This window comes from Bubalus bubalis, chromosome 16 (assembly GCF_019923935.1).
Source record: "Bubalus bubalis isolate 160015118507 breed Murrah chromosome 16, NDDB_SH_1, whole genome shotgun sequence".
NCBI classification, from domain to species: Eukaryota; Metazoa; Chordata; class Mammalia; order Artiodactyla; family Bovidae; genus Bubalus; species Bubalus bubalis.
The window spans coordinates 34772601-34800240 of NC_059172.1; the positions used below are offsets into that span (position 1 = coordinate 34772601).

Here is a 27640-nt window from a genome sequence, read left to right on the forward strand (position 1 = left end):
AAAAAAATCCTGGAAACCAGATTTATCAGCATATTATTTAGGTATTCTACTGGGGACTTTTATAGTTAAGAAAAATTGAACTGTGTCATTGTTGCCACCAACTGCTAACTGCTAAGTCACATCAGTTGTGTCCGACTCTGTGTGACCCCATAGAGGGCAGCCCACCAGGCTCCTCCGTCCCTGGGATTCTCCAGGCAAGAACACTGGAGTGGGTTGCCATTTCCTTCTCCAATGCAAGAAAGTGAAAAGTGAAAGTGAAGTCTCTCAGTCATGTCCGACTCTTAGCGACCCCATGGACTGCAGCCTACCAGGCTCCTCCGTCCATGGGATTTTCCAGGCAAGAGTACTGGAGTGGGTCGCCAGTGCCTTCTCCAAAGACATATACAGACTTAAGAAAATGTTATGTAAAATAATTCAGGGAATCTTCAGTTCTCAAAAATGAGAAATACTGAGAGGCAGGGAAAGAAACTTGTGACTCTATAAAACTCATAAAATACTAAAATTCCTAGATCAGCAATAGTAATTTAGTGAATCTCAGAGTGTCTAATGATAAGCTATATTTTTATCATATGTTATGTTTAATTATTCAAATATCCCTGTCTTCTCAGCCCCTCATTATGTGGGTCCTCAACAATACCAGTGCTCAGCCTCTAACCTTCCTCTTGATGGGTATTCCAGGCCTGAGAGCAGCCCCGATCCGGGTCTCCATCCCTATTTGCCTCCTGCATGTCGGCGCCCTCTCTGGGAACAGTATGATCCTGTTTGTGGTCCTCCGTGAACAGAGCCTTCATGAATACATATGTATTCATGTATTATTTCCTCTCTATGCTTTCAGCCACAGACCTGAGCTTATCCCTGTGCACACTTTCCACTACCCTTGGTGTCTTCTGGTTTGAAGCCCGAGAGATCAACTTAAATGCCTGCGTTGCTCAGATTTTCTTTCTCCATGGATTTACTTTCATGGAGTCTGGGGTTTTGCTGGCCATGGCCTTTGACCGTTTTGTGGCCATCTGTGATCCACTGAGATACACCACCATCCTCCCAATGCCCAGATTGGGATGAGCATGTTGACAAGAAATGTTGCTGTCATGTTGCCAGTTGTGCTTTTTGTCAAGATGCTGTCCTTCTGCAGTTCTATGGTCCTCTCATATTCTTACTGCTACCATGTTGATCTCATTCAACTCTCATGCACAGACAACAGAATCAACAGCATCCTTGGTCTGTTTGCACTCTTCTCCATGACAGGGTTTGACTGTCCTTGTATCTTGTTCTCCTATGTCCTGATCATCAGATCTGTCCTCAGCATTGCCTCCATAGAGGGCAGGCAGAAAGCCTTCAACACCTGCATTTCCCACATCAGTGCTGTTGCCATCTTCTACATCCCTCTCATTAGCCTGTCTCTTGTCCATCGCTATGGCCAGTCAGCACCTCCCATTGTCCACACCATCATAGCCAATATCTTCCTGCTTATTCCTCCTGTACTCAACCCTATCATCTACAGTGTGAAGACTAAGCAGATTCAAAAGGCTGTTATCAAGGTCTTAATTCAGAAGCGACTCCAAATCTAATCTTTAGCTGTCTCAGAGTTAAGTGCTTTGAATGAATGCTTTGGTAGAATGGTGTAACTGTCCACCAAATGCCTAGATATGCCTCCAACAGTACAAATTATTCAACTTATAGGTTGTATGATATTTGCTTAGCTTTCTTATTCAGTTAGTTCATATTAATAATACCGAAATTATTTTTGTTTTTAAGATAAAGTGAAATTAATGTATATAAACAAATATTTATATTTGAAAGTAGTATGAGGCCTGAATAAAATATTCACCAGACTCTGCAATAATAAAAGCTCAAATTTATGTAGGTAACTTTATTAACAAGCCAGTTCTTTTCTGAATGATATACAAAAAAACACTTCTAATAATTAAACTTTTTTCCTTAAAACTCTCAATTCTCTACATGCTTCCAAAACAGATATATATAGAGAGTGGATCCTAAAATATACATCAGTGTAACCTAACATTGGATCTTATGTAGGTAAACTTATTTTTGTCCTTTATTATGTTATAAGGGCATACACAGTGTGAATGTAAAATTTCATATCAAGTGCTCTGAATTAGTTTTTCTGCTGTTAGCTGAACATTAAACACTTGTAATAACATTTTTAACATCCCAGGAATGAGGATTGTACTATTTCCCCATGATCAGCCTTGAGAAAAGAGAGCTTATACTTTTGGCTCATGCTTTATTTCTAACTCTGCCATTATGACTCCATCTATGGGCCCACTGGACCAGCATCAGTGGAGCTAAGGCTAAGTGATATTTCTATGTAGGTTCTCTCCACTTGGTTATTGAATTCTTCCACTGAGGTGTGTACTCTTTGGTGGGTAGTAGCATGAGATTTGGTGGGTGGTAGCATGAGGTAAGGGCCTTCCCTTATGACTCAGACAGTAAAGAATCTGTCTGCAATGCTGGAGACCCAGGTTTGATCCTTGGGTCAGGAAAATATCCTGGAGAAGAGAATGTCAACCCACCCCCAGTATTCTTCCCTGGAGAATCCTATGGGCAGAGGAGCCTGGCGGGCTACAGTCAATGGGGTCACAAAGAGTCGGACATGACTGAGCAATTAACACTTTCACTTTCAGCATGAGATAAATGGTTTTCACTCTTTATGACCCTCTTCAATATGTACTTCACATACATATTCTACAGACTTCCTTTTATCTCTTCCTTCAAAGTTGCTTATTCTATCCCATGACCAACTATTCACACCTTTCAAAAAAGTACAGAAGTCCATGTATATCCACATAAGTCAGATAACCTCTCTTGACAACCAAGAGAACCGCACATTATGATAATTTTTCTTCATCATTTTTTTTTTTATGACTACCCATGTGTGGGACTGTTTTGCTGTTGTATTATATTTTGTGGCTCAGACCATAAAGAGTCTGATTGCAATGCAGGAGGCCCAAGTTCTATCTTTGGGTCTGGAAGATCCCCTGGAGAAGGAAATGGCAACCCACTCTAGTATTCTTGCTTGGAAAATCTTAAGAACAGAGAAGCCTGGCAGGCTACAGTCCATAGGGTCTCAAAGAGTCGGACATGACTGAGGGACTACACTTTTCTTTCAGCACCAAACTGTCCACCAATCCACCCATAAAACCAGTGATAGATTCCATAGGATTCTAGGACAACCATTCATTCACATAATTTATTTGTGCTTTGTATAAATAAATTATGTGAATGGGATCTTGCACTTAGTCTTTCCTACCATAATGGTTTAAACGTCCCAGATAGAGTAACAACATGAGATTTCACCAGCTACTAAATGTAATCTTGCCAGTTATATACTCAGGCATCTGTGTATATAATTGTGCATCTCTACACAGGTAGAACTGAAAATCATCAGGTTCACTATGGGATAAACTTGATCCAGAATTTCATCAATCATCTTGCTTCAATAATCTCATACTTTAACCAAACAAGAACGTGATGGTATATTTGGTTTCCCATATCAGTGAGATATTATATCCTATATCAATAGTCCTCAAAGAATCTGGGTATTTGTCTTTCCCCAGTGAACAAAAACTTTTGTAAATGGACATATGTCTACTTGGGGAAAGACCTGGGTATTTTTTGCTGTTGTAGTTACGTACTTATAATGGCATGGCAGGTTATTTCATCTAGGGAACCAAGACTCACATCCATTTGATGACTACCCGGTATGTGAAGTGATTTAAATCTTTCAGATAATCTCAGGAGTCATAGCTTCCTGTTAGAGTGGTTGACGCCAGTCTGATGGTCAGAAGTTCTCTGTTTTAAATGTATTTCAAGTAATGCCTAGTCACTGTCTGCTTAGCTTGTCTTCAATGCCATCATCTAATGCAACCGATCATTATGGGTGCTGCCACCCTGATTGTCATTCAAGACTTGCTACTCTCTACTGCAGTTATTTAGCTTGCTTCTGATTGTTAAGTACTGCCATGTGGTCTCAGAATCTCTGGGTTTCACCCCAGATATTTGAGATGTACATGCCCGGACTCTTGTATCTTCCTGTATATAGAAAACTACTAAATTCTGTAACTTGAGATATCTAGTCTATTTTTAATAGTAATCTTTTGATCTGACACCTGCCTTTGTTTCTGCCTTTGTTTGCCTTTGTAGCTATATATCCTAGCTACGCCCCCCACAACTCCTCAGAGCAGTTTTCTCAGTTACTTGAGATGCTGCCTCGTGGGTTTGAAGTCCTCAGTAGGTCTGCTGAAAAAAAAAACCCACAACTCTCAAATTTTAAATTGTTATTTATTTATTTTTTTTTAGTTGACACTCTGAACTCTAGATGCCAGAGAAGCCTATGACTGTTAGGTGCCACTTGAACTAGAATACGAGGAGGTTGCCTAAGCCTCAGCATAAGGTAGTTCCAGGCTGCCTTTCTGGGAGGAGGTTTCGGTGGCTAGGTTGTTAGACAGCTCACCCTGTACTAACTCAATGTACAGCCACATAGCCAAGGCTAATGAGAAGATGTAGGGAAGCTGTTTCAGCTGTGGTACTGGTCCATTCTGGCTGGGCCCCTGCTGTTCCACTGGAGAGCTGGAGAACAAGCTCAGTGTTTGAATGCTGGAGGGAGCTATGCACTGCTGGAGCTGAGCACTGAAGAAACTGCATGGTGCCAGGCAATGGGGAACTGACATGTTCTGTGAGTCTGGCCTGCAAGCAACACAGAAAGCAGGGAGAGAAAACCCCTCTTCCTCTGGTGTTCTCCTACCACCCTCTAGTGACAAGTCTTAACATTGTGCCAACTGACAGAAGAGAAATAGTCACACAATCCAACACCGTCATCATGGAGCAGGCAAAATGAAATCTGATGCTGAGAGATGATGAATCAGTAATAAGCCAGATACCATTATGGGTGACTATTGCAAATCCTGCAGATCCATCTCTGAAGCCTTATCGAATATGCCTTATGATACTCTATCCAGGAAAATAAAGTGGGGAAGATTTCTCCATTGGATCCTATTTGGTCAAAACTGACCCTATTTGTTGTTGATTGTCTCATACTTCTGGGTTGCAGATTCATGAACACTTAGTTACTGTTGTTGTTTAGTTGCTAAGTTGTGTTAAACTCTTTTGTGACCCCATGGGCTGTAGCCTTTCAGGCTCCTCTGTCCATGGGATTTCCCAGGCAAGAATACTGGAGTGGGTTGCCATTTCCTTCTCCAGGGGATCTTCTGGACCCAGGGATCAAACCTGCATCTCCTGCATTAGCAGGCAGAGTCTTTACTGCTGAGCCACCAGGGAAGCCCTCATGAACACCTAGTTCAGTTCAGTTCAGTCAGTCAGTCATGTATGACTCTTTGTGACCTTATGGACTGCAGCATGAACACCTAATAGTACTTATGAAAGTCTCACTCAGTGTCAGCCCTGGGGCAAGAAGCAAGAGGTGCATGGTGCAGGCCTAAAGCAGTCTAATATCTTGTTTTCTCTGTGTGAAATAAATGAATGATGGGGCTGCTTACTGCACCAGTGACTAGACAATGAGGCTGAATGATTTGAATGGTACACTGAAAAAACTGACTTTTAAGGCAAACTCAGAATGTGATATTCTAGCCTGGAGAGTTTGTAGGTTGAAAGTTTTAGTTGTCTCAGAGTAAGGTTTGGGCCATCCTTCCTGTTGTATTGTAAAGTTACCCTTAATCGTTTTTGTTTTTTGTGCAAGTTGTATTGCCCCTTTAAATCCCCATAAGTCAATTGTTGTTGTTGAATTGCTCAGTCCTGTCTGAGCCCTCCAGGCTCCTCTTTACATAGGATTCTCCAGGCAAGAATAACGGAGTGGGTTGCCATTTCCTCTCCCAGAGGATCTTCCTGACCCAGGGATCAAAACCTTGTCTCCAGGAAGATTCTTTATCACTAAGTCACCAGGGAAGCCCTATAAAGTCAGTTAGGGTCATATAGTTATTAACGTCTGTTCCTTTATATTTTAAACCTCAGAGAAGAAAAATGATCCATAAAAAGGTTTTCATAGGCAACATGCTTTAAAAAGAATGAAAGTAGCTCCAAGGCAATGGGGAAAGTGCTATGAGTACATGATGTAGACAGAAGTGGTCTCAGAAAGACCACTCAGAGCAATCCCTTTTATCAGAAATATTTGTTGTTAATTTCATGGCCTTTTCCATTAAAATAATAATATTAACAATAAGAAAAAAGGAACAAGGGGAAAATAAATGAAAGTGGCAGGGATTAGGCAGCAATTTGAAATGGAAGAAGAAAATAATATATTTTATTTCATATTTTACTTGACTTTACCTAAATTTACTTAGATAAATGTACCTTTTACTTAAATATAGACCCTATAGGTCCAGATTTCTCCTGTCTTCCTCCCTGAAAAAGCAAACAAATAAACAAAACACTTTTTTTTTTCTTTTTTTTGGTTCCAGCTGCTTTTCCTCCTGGTCCCATTTTGTTACCTGGAGACCAATGGATTTTCAACTCAAAACAATGCAGATACCTGTCAAAAAGTGATGGGAAGAAGTAACATAGTTGAACTTGAACTGTATAGTTGCTTTATGATCCTAGAGTGATATGTATATCAAGGTTAGACATTTACATTACTTTATTTAGTACTTTAACTGGAGTAAGCATTTTTGGAGGGGAGTGGAAAATCAAGATTAATAGTCTATAGGCATCTTTTCTTCAATTTCCTTCCTGACCTGATTTGATGACTGTAGCCCCATTCACAGCACATTCCCTCTTCTACTAACATGGAGACAGGGTCATCATTGTTGGCTCATCAAAACTGATTTATTTATCTCTTCTTACTTTTTCAAGAGTAAGATGTTTTACTAGATCTTATTTTCTACTCTCTGCCTGAAAAATGATGTCATCCCATAAAATATTATCAAAATTACACCTTTTATTTACTTTCAATCTTCAAAGTTGAGGGCTTGATAAAAATTGATTTTCTCTTCTAAATTTGAGGGTCCAAGATACCAGGACTACTTGTGACTCTTGGCTTTCTGCTCTGTGAGATTAAATGCCTTTGGTTGCCAGTAAATGTAAAGACAATGAAAGAAGGCGGAATCTGTGATAAATTTGAGAGTTCATAAGCTACTTAAGTGCATTAGCATTAAAACTAAAATTAAACATTGTGATGACCAAATAGAGTTTTGTGGACAGAACTCTACATAAGGTCTGTAATAGTCTCACATTGAGTCTGCTAAGGTACATACTTTATCTTGGAGCTACAGTTGGATATGGGCTATCTTACCAACATCTGAAACTGGGGTTCCCAAAACCTGCATCTGATGTGGGAACAGGGTCACAGGAGTTAAATCTGACTGTGAGACAGGAACTTGTTCTCTGCATTTTCTTAGGAGAGGTTATTATTGACAGACAGTGATCAAGCGAGTGGAGTCAGTATTCCCAGGGGCATAGTATCTGTTCATTCTCATGAGGATGTGCCTGTGCTTCCTAGAGATGTATATGAGAGCATAAAAAAGGATGCGATTCCCAGCAGGCGCTGGAGCAAAGAAGCTGCCGAACCTGAAGAATCTGAAACCTTGCCACCCTTGTTCTGGGATAAGGTAACCAGGAGCCTGGTAGGTGTCCTGAAGACTCAAACTAAACTTCCTTAAGATGATTTTATGTTTTCCAAGGAAAACTCTGCAATTTATAGGCATCAACCCAAAACCTTTCAGAGGGCTAGAGATAAACATGTTTCATAGGTTCTCCAGCCAAGGGATCAAGCTATGTTTTGGACAGTGTTGATGGCTGAAAAGATTAGGGTCTATAAGTGGGACAGGGTACATCTTTGCATTTGCATTGTGAACAGTTGAAAAAATGATATTATCAACAGTAGCTCATTTATTTAGTTACCTGAATTAGGTTGGAAGCTTGTCAATAAAAACCTCAGACATGGAACTTTGGAAATGACCCATTTTGAAGGGACTCATTGAGTAAGAATGGACAAGGGGTTATCCCTTTTCTCTCTGCCTCTAAATTCCATTCACCCACAAAGGCAGACTGTCAACTACACCACTGGGGCTTCTCTGGTGTAGAGTTGTTAAAAGGAGTGTCACCCAAGGTTTTGGTGATGCTGATGCCAGGGGTGTGAGCAGGGCTAAATCTAAACAGCAGAGATAAGAACCTGAGTTTCAAGTCACCAATCTAAGGGCATTCACCGAGAAGCCAAGAACAATGGGAAAAGAACTTGGAAGAGGGAGAAAAGAGCAATATCTGTGGCTACTATGAGCAGGACCAGTAGCAATTGCATGAAAGGATGTGAGGCTTTAGGCAACAACAAATAACTACTGTGGTATGTACTATATGCCAAGGGAACATTAACCACATCTGAAAGGCTGAGATACAATGCACACTCAGGACTGTGGTAGATTGATTTTATATTTTCATACACATGTTCCATGAACAGTACTATAAGATTTAGGTCTCCTTTAACTCCTGTTACTATAGCATCTGTGGTTGGTTTGAGTACATGACCATTGACCACATCCATGATGTTATAGCTTTTCCAGATTGCAATATATTCCAATTTAGTTTTCAGTTCAGTTCAGTCACTCAGTCGTGTCTGACTCTTTGCGACCCCATGAACCACAGCATGTCAGGCCTCCCTGTCCATCACCAACTCCTAGGGTTCATCTAAACTCATGTCCATTGAGTCAGTGATGCCATCGAACCACCTCATCCTCTGTTGTCCTCTTCTCCTCCTGCCCTCAATCTTTCCCAGCATCAGGGTCTTTTCCAATGAGTCAGCTCTTCACATCAGGTGGCCAAAATATTGGAGTTTCAGCTTCAACATCAGTCTTTCCAATGAACACCCAGGACTGATCTCCTTTAGGATGGACTGGTTGAATCTCCTTGCAGTCCAAGAGACTCTCAAGAGTCTTCTCCAACACCACAGTTCAAAAGCATCAATTCTTCAGTGCTCAGCTTTCTTTATAGTCCAACACTCACATCCATACATGACTACTGGTAAAACCATAGTCTTGACCAGACGGACCTTTGTTGGCAAAGTAATGTCTGTGCTTTTTAATATGCTGTCGAGGTTGGTCATAACTTTCCTTCCAAGGAGTAAGCGTCTTTTAATTTCATGGCTGCAGTCACCATCTGCAGTAATTTTGGAGCCCCAAAAAATAAAGTCAGCCACTGTTTCCATTGTTGCCCCATCTATTTGCCATGAAGTGATGGGACTGGATGCCATGATCTTAATTTTCTGAATGCTGAGCTTGAAGCCAGTTTTTTCACTCCCCTCTTTCACTTTCATCAAGAGGCTCTTTAGTTCTTCACTTTCTGTCATAAGGGTGGTGTCATCTGCATATGTGAGGTTATTGAGATCTCTCCCGGCAATCTTGATTTCAGCTTGTGCTTCTTCCAGCCCCAGCGTTTCTCATGATGTACTCTGCATAGAAGTTAAATAAGCAAGCCAACAATATTCAGCCTTGATGTACTCCTTTTCCTATTTGGAACCAGTCTGTTGTTCCATGTCCAGTTCTAACTGTTGCTTCCTGACCTGCATACCAGTTTCTCAAGGCAGGTCAGGTGGTCTGGTATTCCCATCTCTTTCAGAATTTCCCACAATTTAGTTTACTTGATTCATAAACCTCCAAACGTGGTGGCTTAAAAAGAAGAAAAAAGAAAAGTTATTAAAGCACTCTACTACTTCTATAGATGGGCTTCCTAGATGGCGCTAGTGGTAAAGAACCCACCTGCCAATGAAAGAGACAGAAGACACTTGGGTTCAGTCCTTGGATTGGGAAGATCCTCTGGAGAAGGGCATGGTAACCCACTCCAGTATTCTTGCCTGGAGAATTCCATGAACAGAGGAGCCTGGCATGCTACTGTCCATAGGGTTGCCAAGAGTCGGACACAGCTGAAGAGACTTAGCATGCACAGACACACTTCTATAGAGTTGTTTAGAAGTATATAAGGAATAAAGATAGACTTGAAGAGTATAAAGGTCTTAGATAAAAATGAATCTATTTAAATTTACTCCTTATTTTTCTTTTTTTTTAATTTAATTTTATTTTTAAACTTTACATAACTGTATTAGTTTTGCCAAATATCAAAATGAATCCGCCACAAGTATACATGTGTTCCCCATCGTGAACCCTCCTCCCTCCTGCCTCCCCATTCCATCCCTCTGGGTCGTCCCAGTGCACCAGCCCCAAGCATCCAGTATCATGCATTGAACCTGGACTGGCAACTCGTTTCATACATGATATTTTACATGTTTCAATGCCATTCTCCCAAATCTTCCCACCCTCTCCCTCTCCCACAGAGTCCATAAGACTGTTCTATACATCAGTGTCTCTTTTGCTGTCTCGTACACAGGGTTATTGTTACCATCTTTCTAAATTCCATATATATGCGTTAGTATACTGTATTGGTGTTTTTCTTTCTGGCTTACTTCACTCTGTATAATAGGCTCCAGTTTCATCCACCTCATTAGAACTGATTCAAATGTATTCTTTTTAATGGCTGAATAATACTCCATTGTGTATATGTACCACAGCTTATTTTTCTTTATATAGAAAAATTATATAACATTATTTCTTGATACCTAAATGTGAACTGTGTTTAATTTAACTGACAACTAAAGTGAGTTTTGTTCAGTAAACATAACTAAGAGAACAATAATTTCATTATTTATCTACCAGGAGCAGTATGTAAGAGACCTATTTATGATGCTTCCTCTCAATGCCTCAGAAGCTGCAGTCTCCACATTCCTGTTGATTGGGATCCCAGGGCTTGAGGGTGTGCACATTTGGATCTCCATCTCTATCTGCCTCATGTACTTCATGGCTATCCTGGGAAACTGCACCATTCTATTTGTCATCAGGACAGAGCCTTCTCTGCATGAGCCCATGTACCATTTCCTCTCTATGCTGGCATTATCAGACCTGGGCCTGTCCTTCTCTTCTCTTCCCACCATGCTGAGGATCTTTTTGTTCAATGCCATGGGGATTTCTGTTGATGCCTGCATTGCTCAGGAATTTTTCATCCATGGATTCACAGACATGGAGTCTTCGGTACTCCTGATCATGTCTTTCGATCACTTTGTAGCAATTTGCAACCCCCTGAGATACCGCTCCATCCTTACTAGCTCCAGAGTTTTGCACATTGGGTTAGCATTTGCTTTTAAAAGCATTCTCCTAGTTCTTCCCCTCCCTTTCACTTTAAAGAGACTCAAATACTGTAATAAACGCCTGTTATCCCACTCCTACTGCCTCCACCAGGACGTCATGAAGCTGGCGTGGTCTGACAATAGAGTTAACTTCTACTACGGTCTGTTTGTTGCACTCTGTATGATGTCAGACAGTATGTTAATTGTTGTCTCCTATGTGTTTATTCTGAAGACTGTATTGGGTATTGCATCTCACAGGGAATGGCTTAAAGCTCTTAACACCTGTGTGTCCCACATCTGTGCTGTGTTCATCTTCTATGTGCCCATCATCACCTTGGCTCTCATGCATCACTTTCCCAAGCATACACCCCCTGTGGCTATGATTCTGATGGCTGATGCATTCTTGCTGGTACCACCCTTGATGAATCCCATCTTGTATTGTGTAAAAACTCAGCAGATTAGAGTGAAGGTTCTGGAAAAATTGGAAACACTGGGTCTGAAGTCTAAATGATGAGGCAAAGGTGGAAGTTCCATTTTCTCTACATCAAATTGTCTCGGGAGTAGGACAATGTTTCTTTCAAATAGGAGCTGCTTCCATTTACTTTAGAGTCCTTAATTATATTAGCTAATTCATTAAGTAATCAATTAATATCTATCATGGATGTCACACACCACAGCTTTTTGATATTAAGGAAGAAGAGGCTTACAATTTATAAAGTAGATAGTGATCCTGTTGTTGTTGTTGGGGGAGACTGAGGCCACCCATCCTCAGTTAAAAGAGTAAAGAAGACATCTAACTTCAGAGAAGATTGTAAATAGGAGTTCAACTGTAATTGAGAGAATTCTGCAAAGTTCTGGACCATTTAGCATCTTTATATTTGCCTCTTGGCATTTGATTCCTCATTGTGATTTACATTAAATCCTTTCCAATGTGATTAGGTTTGTCTAAGTAACTTTTCTTCCTTGCTAACCAAAGGGTGGTACACTGATGTGCCTCAGCAGCATCTGGGAAATAATAAGAATCATAGGATCTCATCCTTCTTCAAGCCTACTAAGTCAGAATCTGTCTTTTAACAAGATTCTAGGTGGTTGGTGTGTACATTAATGATTGAAAAATACAAAATACTTTCCTGGGATAATGGGAAAAGGAAACCTAGAGAGTGTGTCTTTTGCTAAAGCCAATTTGGAGGGAAAGTGTAGGAGGAAATCCTTGGGGCACAAAAGATGGAGACCTATGTACATCATCAACATTCATACGTCTTATTGATGCACTCTGAATTTACACAAGGAAAGAGTTATGAATGATTCAAATTTAAAAGTCTCTTCAAGATGAAATACTTCATCCATTGTATATGCTTGGAAGGTGTATCTCAATTTGAACTAAAAGAATAGTCTAAATGGAAGGGTGTGGGTAAAATGGCTAACATAAAGAAGTGTAATAAACATTAGAGAACAAATTATGGTTCCAGAAGTTCTTATTAATATCTCTATCCCCATATGTGCTGTTGAGAGGAGAAAGAACATTTAAGTTCTTCCTGAAACTTATAATTCAAGTTGGTGTGGAATGATTTTCAGAGAGGGAATGGTGCTAGAATGGTAATAGTGAGCACTGAAAACCAAAGATGTTACAGAATTGATGTGGGTGTGGCCAGTGGTCAGGAGAGAGTGAGAGCCAGGGAAGAGCAGTTGAGGCCCTGCTGTGAAATGAAGAGCTCTTTGCTCCCATCTCTTAGTAAAGTAATAAAAACATGGAAGCAGTCAGTGATTCTGCATTTAGGTCATCTACCACCAAGTTACAAAGGGCCATTCAAATGCTTTCAGTAGTTCCATGTATATAATGAGGTGGTAGGAACTTAAAGAAACTTCTAACTGTAAAGGTTTTTATTCAGATTGAATATGCATATGAAGTTTAAATATAGTTATTTTAATTTCCATGATTAATTCCACAAAACTATCATTTATTGAATATTTTATATGTTCAGACACTATGATACAGAGACTTGATTGCATGAAATACTTTTTATACCTATTTTACAAACATGGAACAGCTAGTGTCAAATCACTCAGGAATGATGGACTGAGGATTCTAAGCCAGGCCAATGTGACTCCACATATTTATATCCAACATTCTACTCTCAGTAAAGAAATGGGAAGATGGAGGTAGGTGTTCCAGGTAGGAGGAAAGAGTGGGCTTTGGGAAAAAAAAAAAAGTTTCTCAGAGACCTCATCACTGTTCTTCAAGACCAAGCTGTTTCTCCATTCAATAATTTTAAAAGAGTATTTTGTAGCAGGGGTTTTGAATTAAGGAAAATCTGAAAATAAATTCTGTTTAGTAAATAATTTTATAGACCTAGGGCATTCTTAAAATCTCACCCTCAGTATTCTCATTCATGAAATTGAGAGCTGCTGCTGCTGCTAAGTCGCATCAGTCGTGTCTGACTCTGTGCGACCCCATAGACGGCAGTCCACCAGGCTCCTCTGTCCCTGGGATTTTCCAGGCAAGAATACTGGAGTGGGTTGCCATTTCCTTCTGCAATTCATGAAAGTGAAAAGTGAAAGTGAAGTCGCTCAGTTGTATCCAACTCTTCATGACCCCATGGACTGTAGCCTACCAGGCTCCTCCGTCCATGGGATTTTCCAGGCAAGAGTACTGGAGTGGGTTGCCATTGCCTTCTCCATGAAATTGAGAGACTGACATCTAATTAGTTTATTAAGAGAATATATAGTATATCTTAAAGAATAGTTTGATAAAATATGAGGCTATAACTGTTTCTGTATTCCTAGAATATGTTCTAATATATCACTGTGTATTCTTATCTTGTCACTAAATGGATTTGATCTGAAAATTTGATTTTTTCACTTTTCATTTAAAATGTGTTCTTCTGTAATCACAAGTGACAAGGATGTTTCAACTGTTCAACATATAAAAGTAGAGAATTATTATTGTGTTAGTGAATGCTGAAAATGCATTTAATAGGATTCATTAAGTAAGCTTATTAAATTTTTTTAAATGCAACATAAATGAACTATTAAGTGTTATAAAGTTTATTCAAAGATCTAGCAGTCAACCATCTAGCAGTGCCAGTAAGTGAAACACTAATGCCATTTAAATAAAATGAGAAACAACATTTTTTGTTCACTCTTAAACTTTCATAACAGGTTGGAGATTCCAATGAATTTAATAAAATAAGAAAATAAAATAATTTATATGAATATTAGGGGAACATTACCTATCATCTATTTTACTTATGAATGCTATTAATAAATGCAAATAAAATATAAAAGTTTTAAAATGGTCCTAAAATTTTGTGATAATTTGGTAAAGTGCATACTAATGCAAGATAAAAAAATGTTTTTCTCAATCTAGCAATATATATGTGGAAATAGAAATGGCCGGTTATCTCAGTTGATTAGAGTTTGGTGCTAATAACACTGAGGTCCTGGGTTCAATCCCCGTGCAGGCCACAGAAAGTTTTCCTCTTTACTACTCAAGGTGGTTACATGTTAAGGGCTTCCTAGGTGGTGCTAGTGGTAAAGAACCTGCCTGCCAATGGAGGAGACTCGAGAGACATGGGTTTGATTCCTGGGTGGGGAAGATCCCCTGGAGAAGGAAATGACAACCCACTCCAGTATTCCTGCCTGGGGAAACCCATGGAGAGAGGAGCCTGGCAGGCTACAGTCCTTGAGCATGACTGAGCACACACACACACACACACTCACACACACACAGAAATGGGGTAATGTTTTATTTATAATAGCAACACAATCATACATTTTAAAAACTACATAGAAATAGATTTAAATAAAGTGAATAATTTTATTGAAAAGTGTAAATAAGTTCTTAATAAATGAAATACATAAATTGTTGTATGTGGAAACTTATGAATGCTGATTTGGTTATATTTAATCTACTAAAAATGTAATTCTTGTTAGAATTTCAGAGTTTTTAATTTCTTTTGAAAGAGGATCACTTTATACCACATATTAACCAAATCACACTGTGAGGCTGGTCTAACAGATCAGTGATATGTGAATATATATGACACATATGTTGTTCAGTTGCTCAGTTTTGTCCGACTCTGTGACCACATGGACTGCAGCACATCAGGCCTCCCTGTCCATCACTGACTCCTGGAGTTTGCTCAAACTCATGTCCATTGAGTCGATGATGCCATCCAACCATCTCATCCTCTGTCATCCCCTTCTCAGCATCAGAGTCTTTTTCAAAGAGTCAGCTCTTTGCATCAGGTGGCCAAAGTACTGGAGATTCAGCATCAGTCCTTCCAATGAATATTCAGGGTTGATTTCCTTTATTTTTATTTATTTTTTTAATTTAATTTTATTTTTACACTTTACAGAATTGTATTAGTTTTGCCGAATATCAAAATGAATCCGCCACAGGTATACATGTGTTCCCCATCCTGAACCCTCCTCCCTCCTGCCTCCCCATTCCATCCCTCTGGGTCGTCCCAGTGCACCAGCCCCAAGCATCCAGTATCATGCATCGAACCTGGACTGGCAACTCGTTTCATACATGATATTCTACATGTTTCAATGCCATTCTCCCAAATCTTCCCACCCTCTCCCTCTCCCACAGAGTCCATAAGACTGTTCTATACATCAGTGTCTCTTTTGCTGTCTCGTACACAGGGTTATTGTTACCATCTTTCTAAATTCCATATATATGCGTTAGTACACTGTATTGGTGTTTTTCTTTCTGGCTTACTTCACTCTGTATAATAGGCTCCAGTTTCATCCACCTCATTAGAACTGATTCAAATGTATTCTTTTTAATGGCTGAATAATACTCCATTGTGTATATGTACCACAGCTTTCTTATTCATTCATCTGTTGATGGACATCTAGGTTGCTTCCATGTCCTGGCTATTATAAACAGTGCTGCGATGAACATTGGGGTACACGTGTCTCTTTCCCTTCTGGTTTCCTCAGGGTGTATGCCCAGCAGTGGGATTGCTGGATCATAAGGCAGTTCTATTTCCAGTTTTTTAAGGAATCTCCACACTGTTCTCCATAGTGGCTGTACTAGTTTGCATTCCCACCAACAGTGTAATAGGGTTCCCTTTTTTCCACACCCTCTCCAGCATTTATTACTTGTAGACTTTTGGATCACAGCCATTCTGACTGGTGTGAAATGGTACCTCATAGTGGTTTTGATTTGCATTTCTCTGATAATGAGTGATGTTGAGCATCTTTTCATGTGTTTGTTAGCCATCTGTATGTCTTCTTTGGAGAAATGTCTATTTAGTTCTTTGGCCCATTTTTTGATTGGGTCATTTATTTTTCTGGTGTAGAGCTGTAGGAGTTGCTTGTATATTCTCGAGATTAGTTGTTTTTCAGTTGCTTCATTTGCTATTATTTTCTCCCATTCTGAAGGCTGCCTTTTCACCTTGCTAATAGTTTCCTTTGATGTGCAGAAGCTATTAAGGTTAATTAGGTCCCATTTGTTTATTTTTGCTTTTATTTCCAATATTCTGGGATGTGGGTCATAGAGGATCCTTCTGTGATGTATGTCAGAGAGTGTTTTGCCTATGTTCTCCTCTAGGAGTTTTATAGTTTCTGGTCTTACATTTAGATCTTTAATCCATTTTGAGTTTATTTTTGTGTATGGTGTTAGAAAGTGTTCTAGTTTCATTCTTTTACAAGTGGTTGACCAGATTTCCCAGCACCACTTGTTAAAGAGATTGTCTTTAATCCATTGTATATTCTTGCCTCCTTTGTCAAAGATAAGGTGTCCATATGTGCGTGGATTTATCTCTGGGCTTTCTATTTTGTTCTATTGATCTATATTTCTGTCTTTGTGCCAGTACCATACTGTCTTGATAACTGTGGCTTTGTAGTAGAGCCTGAAGTCAGGTAGGTTGATTCCTCCAGTTCCATTCTTCTTTCTCAAGATAGCTTTGGCTATTCGAGGTGTTTTGTATTTCTATACAAATTGTGAAATTATTTGTTCTAGCTCTGTGAAGAATACCGTTGGTAGCTTGATAGGGATTGCATTGAATCTATAAATTGCTTTGGGTAGTATACTCATTTTCACTATATTGATTCTTCCAATCCATGGACATGGTATATTTCTCCATCTGTTAGTGTCCTCTTTGATTTCTTTCACCAGTGTTTTATAGTTTTCTATATATAGGTCTTTAGTTTCTTTAGGTAGATATATTCCTAAGTATTTTATTCTTTCCGTTGCAATGGTGAATGGAATTGTTTCCTTAATTTCTCTTTATGTTTTCTCATTATTAGTGTATAGGAATGCAAGGGATTTCTGTGTTTTAAAAGCAACACATGAAAAACAAAAATTATAAAGATATATAAAAGTGGATTTGATCATGTAAAACTGTATTTACTTGAGATTTGGTTCCTTAAATAATGAAAAAGGCAAATACTATATTGACAAAAGTATAAAAAGGATTTTATATGAAGGATTTCTTGCACATTTGTTTTTAAAACCATAAACAATCCAGTAGAAAAATGGATGAAGGCTTTTTGAAGAGACTATTCATAGAGGAAGAAACAAAATAGCCTACAGTTATGTGAAAGACACTGTTTCTATTAGGAAAATCTGATGTAAAGTAAAATTCATCACTAATAAAATTGATGAAAATTTGATAATAATGGTAACAGGGAATTCTGGTGGACATGCAGAAAAACGTACACTCTTAACACACCTGAATGGTTATGACAAGACTTAGATTCTGACTGTTTCTGGGCCATGGATGTGATGTTAATAGGGGCTCACAATAGATCACTCCCCTTCTCTAGGGCTCATAAACTTTCATCAATATGCACATGAACACTTCAAGGGATAGAAATATACATCTGTGTACATGGACTTCTGTGTACTTGAATGACATTTTATTTATGCATGATGAACTGAGTTCTCAGTCATGGCAACCTTTGTGTCAGGTAACCACCAAATATGGAGGAAATATCTTTCTCACTAAGCACAACCCACCTTCTTGGGCTGCAATCTCTTGTGGATTCTCTCTCTAATCTCCTTCATCTTGACACTATAGAGAATAGGGTTTATCAATGGGGGAAGCAGGAAGTGGACATAGGAGAGAAGAGTATGGGCAGGCTGAGGGATTGGCATCCTGAGACGATCAATGAGAGCCAGGAGGACCATTGGCACATAGAAGAGAAGCACAGCAGAGAGGTGGGCAGCACAGGTTTGGCCAGCCTTCCAGTGATCCTCACTGGATCCCAAACCTTGCAACACCCTGCCAATTAGGCCATAGGAGAATAAAATAAGCAGAGGATCCAAGCCCATGGCAGTCAGGACCACAAAGAGGCTGTAGACTGCTCCCCCACCTCCGGGGCAGGCCAAATGGGCTATATCTGGGTGCAAGCAGTAAGAATGGGTCAGGACCTGTGGACGGCAGTAAGGCATGTGGGCCAGGAGGAATGGAAGGGGCAGGTGGAGACCCAGGCTTCGGAAAGCAATGGCCACAGAGATCTTGCTGATGACACCATTGGTGAGGAGTGTTGGGTAGTGGAGAGGGCGGCAAATGGCCAGTGCCCGATCCAAGGCCATGGCGAGTAAGACAGAGGACTCCATGACAGAAAAAACATGGACAAAGAACATCTGGAGGAGGCAGGCTGAGGCAGAGACAGCATGAGTATTTGCAAAGGCAAGACCCAGCAGGGTGGGCATCAGGGCTGTGGACAAGCCAACATCAGACATGCTGAGCAGAAAGAGGAAGAAGTACATTGGGCGGTGCAGTGTGGGCTCCAGGGCAATGATCCAGAGGATAGCACCATTACCCAGGGCAGACAGAAGGTAGACAGTGATGAGGGGTACTGCCCACCAGGAGGGTACAGCTGATAGGCCTGGCAGGCCCACCAACAGGAAGGTGGGGGCCATCGAAGTGCTGGCATTGGGAGTTGAGTGGGTGAGGAATGTTAACATACTTCAGGATCCCACTTTGAACTCTGGAAACTGAAAACGATTAGAAAGATTTATTTAACCTTATGACACATTTGCATAAGGCTTTCTAAAACTGCCTGCCCCCTCCCTCTCCTGCCCCAGGCACACATACACATACTCATTCTAGTATCTATGCCATAGTCATCCCTTGCCTTGGAGCATTTTCTATAACTGTCCACAAAGCTCTGATTCTCTCCTTAAATTATTTTCCCATTTTCCTCAACCCTGTTTTGCACTGTAGCTTTTTTCCTAATTTGCTCCCTCCTTTAACAGAAAACACCCATAAGGGGGTCTATACTCCTACGGACACGTTTTCTTTTTTTCTTTTTTAAATATATTTGGCTATGCAGGATCTTAGTTGCAGCATGCAAACTAAGTTGCAGCATGTGGGATCTAGTTCCCTGACCAGGGATTGAACCCCAGGCTCCCTGCATTGTGAGTATGGAGTGTTAGCCACTGGACCACCAGGGAAGTCCCTAAACATGTTTTCTACTCCTCCCAGTCCCAGGCAATCTGACTTCTGTGCTGCCTCAACACACATTTCAATTCACTTTAACTGCTCTCATTAGTCATCTATTACTCCTTTATTACTAAATCTAGGGACACTTACATTTCCTAAACTGATGTATTTCTCAATGAGCTTTGGCTCTTATGAAACACTTTCTCCTTTTCTTTTTAATTCTACCTCTCAGAATTTATATTCTTAGTTCTCCATTCCTTTTCCCATCCAATTTATACACTGGTATTTTTGAGAATCTTTATTTGGCTGTTTCCTTTTTCCTCAGTGACATTCCTCCTGACTTCAACTAAACTTTATAAATTGATGAATCATAAATATATCCCCAGATCATTCTATATTTAGTTCACCCAAATCTCTACTTGGATGTTGTAAGCATTTTAAATTCAAATAATCCAAATCAGATCTTAACAAATGTATTCACATACAAAATATTAAATTGTACTTGGTTCTTATACTGCAAACAAAAATCAACTCAAAAAGGTTTAAGGATTTAAACGTAAGACCTGGAACTACTAGATGAAAATATAAGGGGAAAGCTTCATGACATAGGACTTGGTGATAATTTCTTGAGTATGACACTGAAAGCACATGTGACAAAAGCAAAATTGAAAAGCAGCATTGTATCAACTGGAAAACTCCCGTGTAGTAAAGGAAACAATCAGTGGGGCAGAAAGGTAACCTATAAAATGGAAGAGGGTATTTTTAAACCATATATCTGATATCTAAAATACATAGTTTCTACAGCTCAATAGAAAAAAAGGAATAACTCCATTTTAAAAATGGGAAATGAGTCTCCCAAGATTACATACAAATGGTCAACAGGTACATGAAAAGATACTCAACATCAGTAATACTCAAGGAAATGTAAATAAAATCTTAATTATATAATAACCTCACACTTGTTAAGATGACTATAATTTTTTTTAAAAAAGACATGAGTTGGCAAGGAGATGAAGAAATTGAAAACCTTGTACACTGTTACTGGGAATGTGAAATGGTGCAGTCACCAAGGAAATCAGTACAGTGTTCCTCAAAAAATTAGAAACGAAATTGCTAAATGATCCATAAATCTGTTTTGGGATATACATTCAAAAATATTGAGATCAGAATCTCAAAGGATATCTGCATCCCCATGTTCCTTGGAGCACTATTCACAATAGTCAATACATGGAAACAACCTAAATGTCAACCAGTGGATAAATGAATAAAGAAAATATGGTAAACACACAAGGAAAGCTGTTTCTATTGTTGTTATTTAGTCACTGAGTCATGTCTGACTTTTTGCGACCCCATGGACTATGGCCTGCCAGGTTCCTCTGTCCATGGGTTTTCCCAGGCAAGAATACTGGAGCGGGTAACTATTTCCTTCTCCAGGGGATTTTCTTGATGCAGGGATGGAACCTTGTGTCCTCTGCATTAGCAGGCAAATTTTTTTTTAACCACTGAGTCGTTAGGGAAGCCCACAAGGAAGGCTATTCAGCCTTAAGAATGAAGGATGACTTGCTATATACAGCAACATGGATGGACCTGGAGACAGTATGCTAAGTGAAATAAGCCTGTCACAGAAGGACAAATACTGCATGATTTCACTTATATGAAGTATATAAGTAGTCAAACTCATAGAAACAAAGAGAATGGTGGTTGCTGGGAGAGGGGGAAAATTCTGTTTAATGAATAAAAAGTTTCAGTTATGCAAGATCAAAGGTTCTAGAAATCTTCTGTACAACATCATGCCTAGAGTTACCAACTTAAAATTTTAAGAGGTTAGATGTCATGATTAATCTTAAAATAAAAAATTTCACAGCAAAAAAAAAAAAAAATCTAATATAACCATGGTATTTTATATGAGGTTAAAAGATTAGGGAAACAATGGAACAGAGTATCCCTAAATGGAACAATATTTGCAGCTTACATTACTGAGTGAGGTTTAGAATTTGAAATACATTTAAAAACTACAAATAAATAAGAGAGATGAGTAATCTAACTCCAAATTTGGCAAAATATGATTTTTTCTTATAAAAATAAATACAAATACCGAACAAATGTACAATAAAATCAGTCCCAATGGTCGCAAAAATAATACACATTTTCAAAATAATGAAACTTTTCCTACACATCACATGGAATAAAGGATAAAATCTGATAAAATTATATTCTGGAAAAGATTAAGGGCCTGGCTCTTAATCAAGGCTGCAAGACTATAAAACTGTGTAGCCCTTTTGAGAGCAATTTGGCAGAACTCATTAAAACAAGAACTTTATTTCACAATTCTAGTTTTTGATATATTAACCAGACAGAATGACTCTCATATGCATAAGGAGGCATAAAAAAGATTTTTGTTTGCAAAAGGAAAAAAGTAGAGTTCTTTATAGTTCTTCAATTAATTAGTTCCGATAACTAATTAATCAGGGAGATGGTCATGGTGAGTAATAATCTTAATAGTTAAGAAAGAAAATATATTGTTGAGTTAAAAAATGTATAGTGATTTCTATACAATAGCATCAGTTTAAAACCCTCTTAAAGTACTCTGTCTCCCTGATAGCTACATTTGTACTTAAATGCCTAGAAGCCCTGGAAGGATTTGCATTCAATTGATTTGATTAGAGTAGTAATGGCTGTGGAAAAGGGACTAATACTGGATGGAGGATAGGAATTCAAAGATGACTTTGGCCTTAAGCCTAATACTTTATTTTTTCAGATAGATTCTCTTATCAAATGAGTAACTGTCAATTACTTGGTAAGCTCCATTGTTTCTTATCAAATATTTCTCCCTAATCCAATTCATTCACTCATCAACAATGCTGTGGTCTTTGCTGAGGCTTATATTTACACTATCTCGATTGGTTTCCCTACTACTAGTTCTTCTTTTTAATCCTTTCACCATACAAATCCCACAGTGTTATTTCCAATTTGCTGTCTGATAAGGTGGCTGTGATGTCTTTCCTCAAATCCATCTGGTTTTCTCCTGCTTTAGAACAGAGTCCAAAACCACTTTACCATCTGGCCCCAAACAACATTTACTGTTTAATCCAATTCTTTTCTATTTCTACTCATCTGTTTTAGCCTTCCAGCCCTACTGTGACTCCTCAGGTATGTCACTGACTTTCACACCTTCAAAAATACAATACATAAGTGCAATTTTCTTCTCTCTCTCTGTATCATCATGCCTCATATATATCATGGAGTTCCAACACAGATACTGTTTCTCTCTCCCCCGGACCCCTGCAGACCACCTTTTCTCCCAGGGTCCAGGATAGATTACTTACCCTCTCCTGTCACACTCTGGCACATTCCCTAATACAGTCTCTAACATTCTCAGTTCAGTTCAGTTCAGTCGCTCAGTCGTGTCCGACTCTTTGCGGCCACATGAATTGCAGCGCACCAGGCTTCCTTGTCCATCATCAACTCCTGGAGTTCATTCAACTCACGTCCGTCGATCGAGTCGGTGATGCCATCCAACCATCTCATTCTCTGTCGTCCACTTCTACTCCTGCCCCCAATCTCTCCCAGCATCAGAGTCTTTTCCAATGAGTCAACTCTTCGCATCAGGTGGCTAAAGTAGTGGAGTTTCAGCTTTAGCATCATTCCTTCCAAAGAACACCCAGGACTGATCTCCTTTAGAATGAACTGGTTGGATCTCCTTGAAGTCCAAGGGACTCTCAAGAGTCTTCTCCAAACCACAGTTCAAAAGCATCAATTCTTTGGTGGTCAGCTTTCTCCACAGTCCAACTCTCACATCCATACATAACTACTGGAAAAACCTTTCCTTGACTAGATGGATCTTTGTTGGCAAAGTAATGTCTCTGCTTTTGAATATGCTATCTAGGTTGGTCATAACTTTCCTTCCAAGGAGTAAGCATCTTTTAATTTCATGGTTGCAGTCACCATCTGCAGTGATTTTGGAGCCCCCCAAATATAAAGTCTGACACTGTTTCCACTGTTTCCCCATCTATTTCCCATGAAGTGATGGGACCAGATGCCATGATCTTAGTTTTCTGAATGTTGAGCTTTAAGCCAACTTTTTCACTCTCTTCTTTCACTTTCATCAAGAGGCTTTTTAGTTCCTCTTCACTTTCTGCCATAAGAGTGGTGTCATCTGCACATCTGAGGTTATTGATATTTCTCCCGGCAATCTTGATTCCAGCTTGTGTTTCTTCCAGCCCAGAGTTTCTCATGATGTACTCTGCATAGAAGTTAACTAAGTAGGGTGACAATATACAGCGTTGACATAATCCTTTTTCTATTTGGAACCAGTCTGTTGTTCCATGTCCAGTTCTAACTGTTGCTTCCAGACCTGCATATAGGTTTCTCAAGAGGCAGGTCAGGTGGTCTGGTATTCCCATTTCTTTCAGAATTCTCCACAGTTAATTGTGATCCACACAGTCAAAGGCTTTGGCATAGTCAATAAAGCAGAAATAGATGTTTTTTTCTGGAACTCTTTTACTTATCTAGGTAAAAATCCCTGCTTTGCTACTTTCTTTCTATAACACAGAGCAAGCCACTTCACATCTCCAAGCTTCAGTTTCCTCATCAGTAAAAAGACTTTGTATGTAAGGTTAGTGAAGTGTCCAGAACATGCATAACTCCTATCATTTGCTGTATGTGCCCATCAATGTCAGGTCTCCAATCTTCCCCCTTTGTTGTCCAAAGTGGCTTTCTCTCAAAGATGAGTTATGAGCACCTGATATATACCAGATATTATTATAGGCTACAGCAGTAAACAAGGGAGTAAACAAGAATAGTCAGGTTGCTTGTTTCACGGATCTTCCAGCAGGGAGAGTGATAGACAATAAATGAATAAACAATTCAGACAATTCCAGATGGCTCTATCTGAGGTCCATAAAATAAACAAAAGGATCATGGGATAATGAATGGAGAGTGGCTGAACACTATAGAAAGGGTGATATTTCTGAAGGTTATATTTAAACTGAGATTTAAATATTGAGAATGAAATAGTCATGTGCTGATATGGACAAAGCAGGTTTCAGGCAAATTCTCAAGCAGTGAGGCAATACTAAGTTTTTGTTTGAAGTCCAAGGAAATACCCTTGGGTATTTTCAAAGTAGGGAAATGTAAAGATATGATTTGTGATTTTAAAAAGTTACATCTACCTGCCATGTAGAGTAGGAATGGATTTAGCAGGCACAGATGGAAGCAGGAAGACCATTTAAGATTATCAGAAGATACCACATGTATGTGGAATCTAAAAAAAAACAAAAAAACAAATTAATTTCTTTACAAAACAGTAACAGACTCAGAGACAGAAAATATATATATATATATATATATATATATATATCAGATCAGTCACTCAGTCGTGTCCGACTCTTTGCAACCCCATGAATCGCAGCACGCCAGGCCTCCCTGTCCATCACCAACTCCTGGAGTTCACTGAGACTCATGTCCATTGAGTTAGTGACGCCATCCAGCCATCTCATCCTCTGTCGTCCCCTTCTCCTCTTGCCCCCTATCCCTCCCAGCATCAGAGTCTTTTCCAATGAGTCTACTCTTCGCATGAGGTGGCCAAAGTACTGGAGTTTTCCAAAGAAATCCCAGGGCTGATCTCCTTCAGAATGGACTGGTTGGATCTCCTTGCAGTCCAAGGGACTCTCAAGAGTCTTCTCCAACACCACAGTTCAAAAGCATCAATTCTTCGGCACTCAGCCTTCTTTACAGTCCAACTCTCACATCCATACATGACCACAGGAAAAACCATAGCCTTGACTAGACGAACCTTTGTTGGCAAAGTAATGTCTCTGCTTTTGAATATGCTATCTAGGTTGGACATAACTTTCCTTCCAAGGAGTAAGCATCTTTTAATTTCATGGCTGCAGTCACCATCTGCAGTGATTTTTGAGCCCAGAAGAATAAAGTCTGACATTGTTTCCACTGTTTCCCCATCTATTTCCCATGAAGTGATGGGACCAGATGCCATGATCTTCATTTTCTGAATGTTGAGCTTTAAGCCAACTTTTTGACTCTCCACTTTCACTTTCATCAAGAGGCTTTTGAGTTCCTCTTCACTTTCTACCATAAGGGTGGTGTCATCTGCATATCTGAGGTTATTGATATTGCTCCCGGAAATCTTGATTCCAGCTTGTGCTTCTTCCAGTCCAGCATTTCTCATGATGTACTCTGCATATAAGCTAAATAAACAGGGTGACAATATACAGCCTTGACGTACTCCTTTTCCTATTTCCAACCAGTCTGTTTTTCCACGTCCAGTTCTAACTGTTGCTTCCTGACCTGCATACAAATTTAATACTGTAAATTTTCATTTCTCAGGAAAAAAGATGCATTTTAATGTATTCTTAATAAATGAACATCACTAAAAATACTACCCCTTTTAATACTGTAATTCTCATATGAGGTATCAAAAGTAAGTCAAAATTGTAGAAACAGAAAATAGAATGGTGCTTATCTGGAGCTTTAGGAGAGGAAAAAAGGACTCTACTGTTCTCAAGAGGCAGCTCAGGTGGTCTGGTATTCCCATCTCTTTCAGAATTTTCCACAGTTGATTGTGATCCACACAATCAAAGGCTTTGTCATAGTCAATAAAGCAGAAATAGATGTTTTTCTGGAACTCTCTTGCTTTTGCCATAATCCAGCGGATGTTGGCAATTTGATCTCTGGTTCCTCTGTCTTTTCTAAAACCAGCTTTAACATCAGGAAGTTCATGGTCACGTATTGCTGAAGCCTGGCTTGGAGAATTTTGAGCATTACTTTACTAGCGTGTGAGATGAGTGCAATTGTGCGGTAGTTTGAGCATTCTTCGGCATTGCCTTTCTTTGGGATTGGAATGAAAACTGACCTTTTCCAGTCCCGTGGCCACTGCTGAGTTTTCCAAATTTGCTGGCATATTGAGTGCAGCACTTTCACAGCATCATCTTTCAGGATTTGGAATAGCTCAACTGGAATTCTATCACCTCCACTAGCTTTGTTCGTAGTGATGCTTTCTAAGGCCCACTTGACTTCACATTCCAGGATGTCTGGCTCTAGGTCAGTGATCACACCATTGTGATTATCTGGGTCATGAAGATCTTTTTTGTACAGTTCTTCTGTGTATTCTTGCCATCTCTTCTTAATATCTTCTGCTTCTGTTAGGTCCATACCATTTCTGTCCTTTATCGAGCCCATCTTTGCATGAAATGTTCCTTTGGTATCTCTGATTTTCTTGAAGAGATCTCTAGTCTTTCTCATTCTGTTGTTTTCCTCTATATCTTCACATTGATCGTTGAAGAAGGCTTTTTTATCTCTTCTTTCTATTCTTTGGAACTTTGCATTCAGATGTTTATATCTTTCCTTTTCTCCTTTGCTTTTCACTTCTCTTCTTTTCACAGCTATTTGTAAGGCTTCCCCAGAGAACCATTTTGCTTTTTTGCATTTCTTTTCCATGGGGATGGTCTTGATCCCTGTCTCCTGTACATGTTTACCAAATGGAGATAAATTAGGAATTTGGGGACTAACATACACACACTATTAAATTAAATATGACTTCATACATTAAATTTTCTCAGTCTTCCCCACTCCCTACCAGCTAACAGTGATCATCCTGATTTTAAAAACCTTATCTTGGTTTGTGCTCCTTGTACAGTACATAACACATTTAACTTTCTTATATGTATTTTCATATTTATTTCATTTCTAAATCTATTATTTTGATAGAAAACATATTAGGAAATCTACCATGCTAACCACTTTTAAGTGTATAGTTTAGTGATACTAAGTATATTCCCATTGTTGTGAAATAGATTTCCATAACATTTTGTCTTCTGAATCTGAAACTCTATAACCATTAAACAGTAGAGTCCTTTTTTCCTCTCCTAAAGCTCCAGATAAGCACCATTCTATTTTCTGTTTACGATTTTGACTTACTTTTGATACCTCATATGAGAATTACAGTATTAAAAGGGATAGTATTTTTAGTGATGTTCATTTATTAAGAATACATTAAAATGTATCTTTTTTCCTGAGAAATGAAAATTTACAGGATTAAATATCTGAAATTTAGCCACTGATTTAAGAAAAAGCTCATGAC

General features: G+C 39.2%; 2 protein-coding genes and 1 pseudogene across 2 annotated transcripts; 2 read left to right on the forward strand and 1 right to left on the reverse strand.

Moving 5' to 3' along the window:
• The first annotated feature begins 587 nt into the window (after positions 1 to 587).
• LOC112579454 lies at positions 588 to 1568 on the forward strand (annotated as a pseudogene).
• A 9126-nt stretch (positions 1569 to 10694) lies between these two features.
• Positions 10695 to 11648, forward strand: LOC112579342 (olfactory receptor 51A7-like). Its single transcript, XM_044928971.2, has one exon. The coding sequence runs from the start codon at positions 10695 to 10697 to the stop codon at positions 11646 to 11648; it is 954 nt and encodes a 317-aa protein (XP_044784906.2).
• A 6447-nt stretch (positions 11649 to 18095) lies between these two features.
• LOC112579455 (olfactory receptor 51S1-like) lies at positions 18096 to 19064 on the reverse strand. Its single transcript, XM_025265899.3, has one exon. It carries the CDS (start codon positions 19062 to 19064, stop codon positions 18096 to 18098), a length of 969 nt encoding a protein of 322 aa, XP_025121684.3.
• Between the last annotated feature and the right edge of the window lie 8576 nt (positions 19065 to 27640).

Excerpts from the sequence above, each read along its gene's own strand:
- LOC112579342 (XM_044928971.2), top strand. The coding sequence starts at position 10,695 with ATGATGCTTCCTCTCAATGCCTCAGAAGCTGCAGTCTCCACATTCCTG.
- LOC112579455 (XM_025265899.3), bottom strand. The coding sequence starts at position 19,064 with ATGTTAACATTCCTCACCCACTCAACTCCCAATGCCAGCACTTCGATG.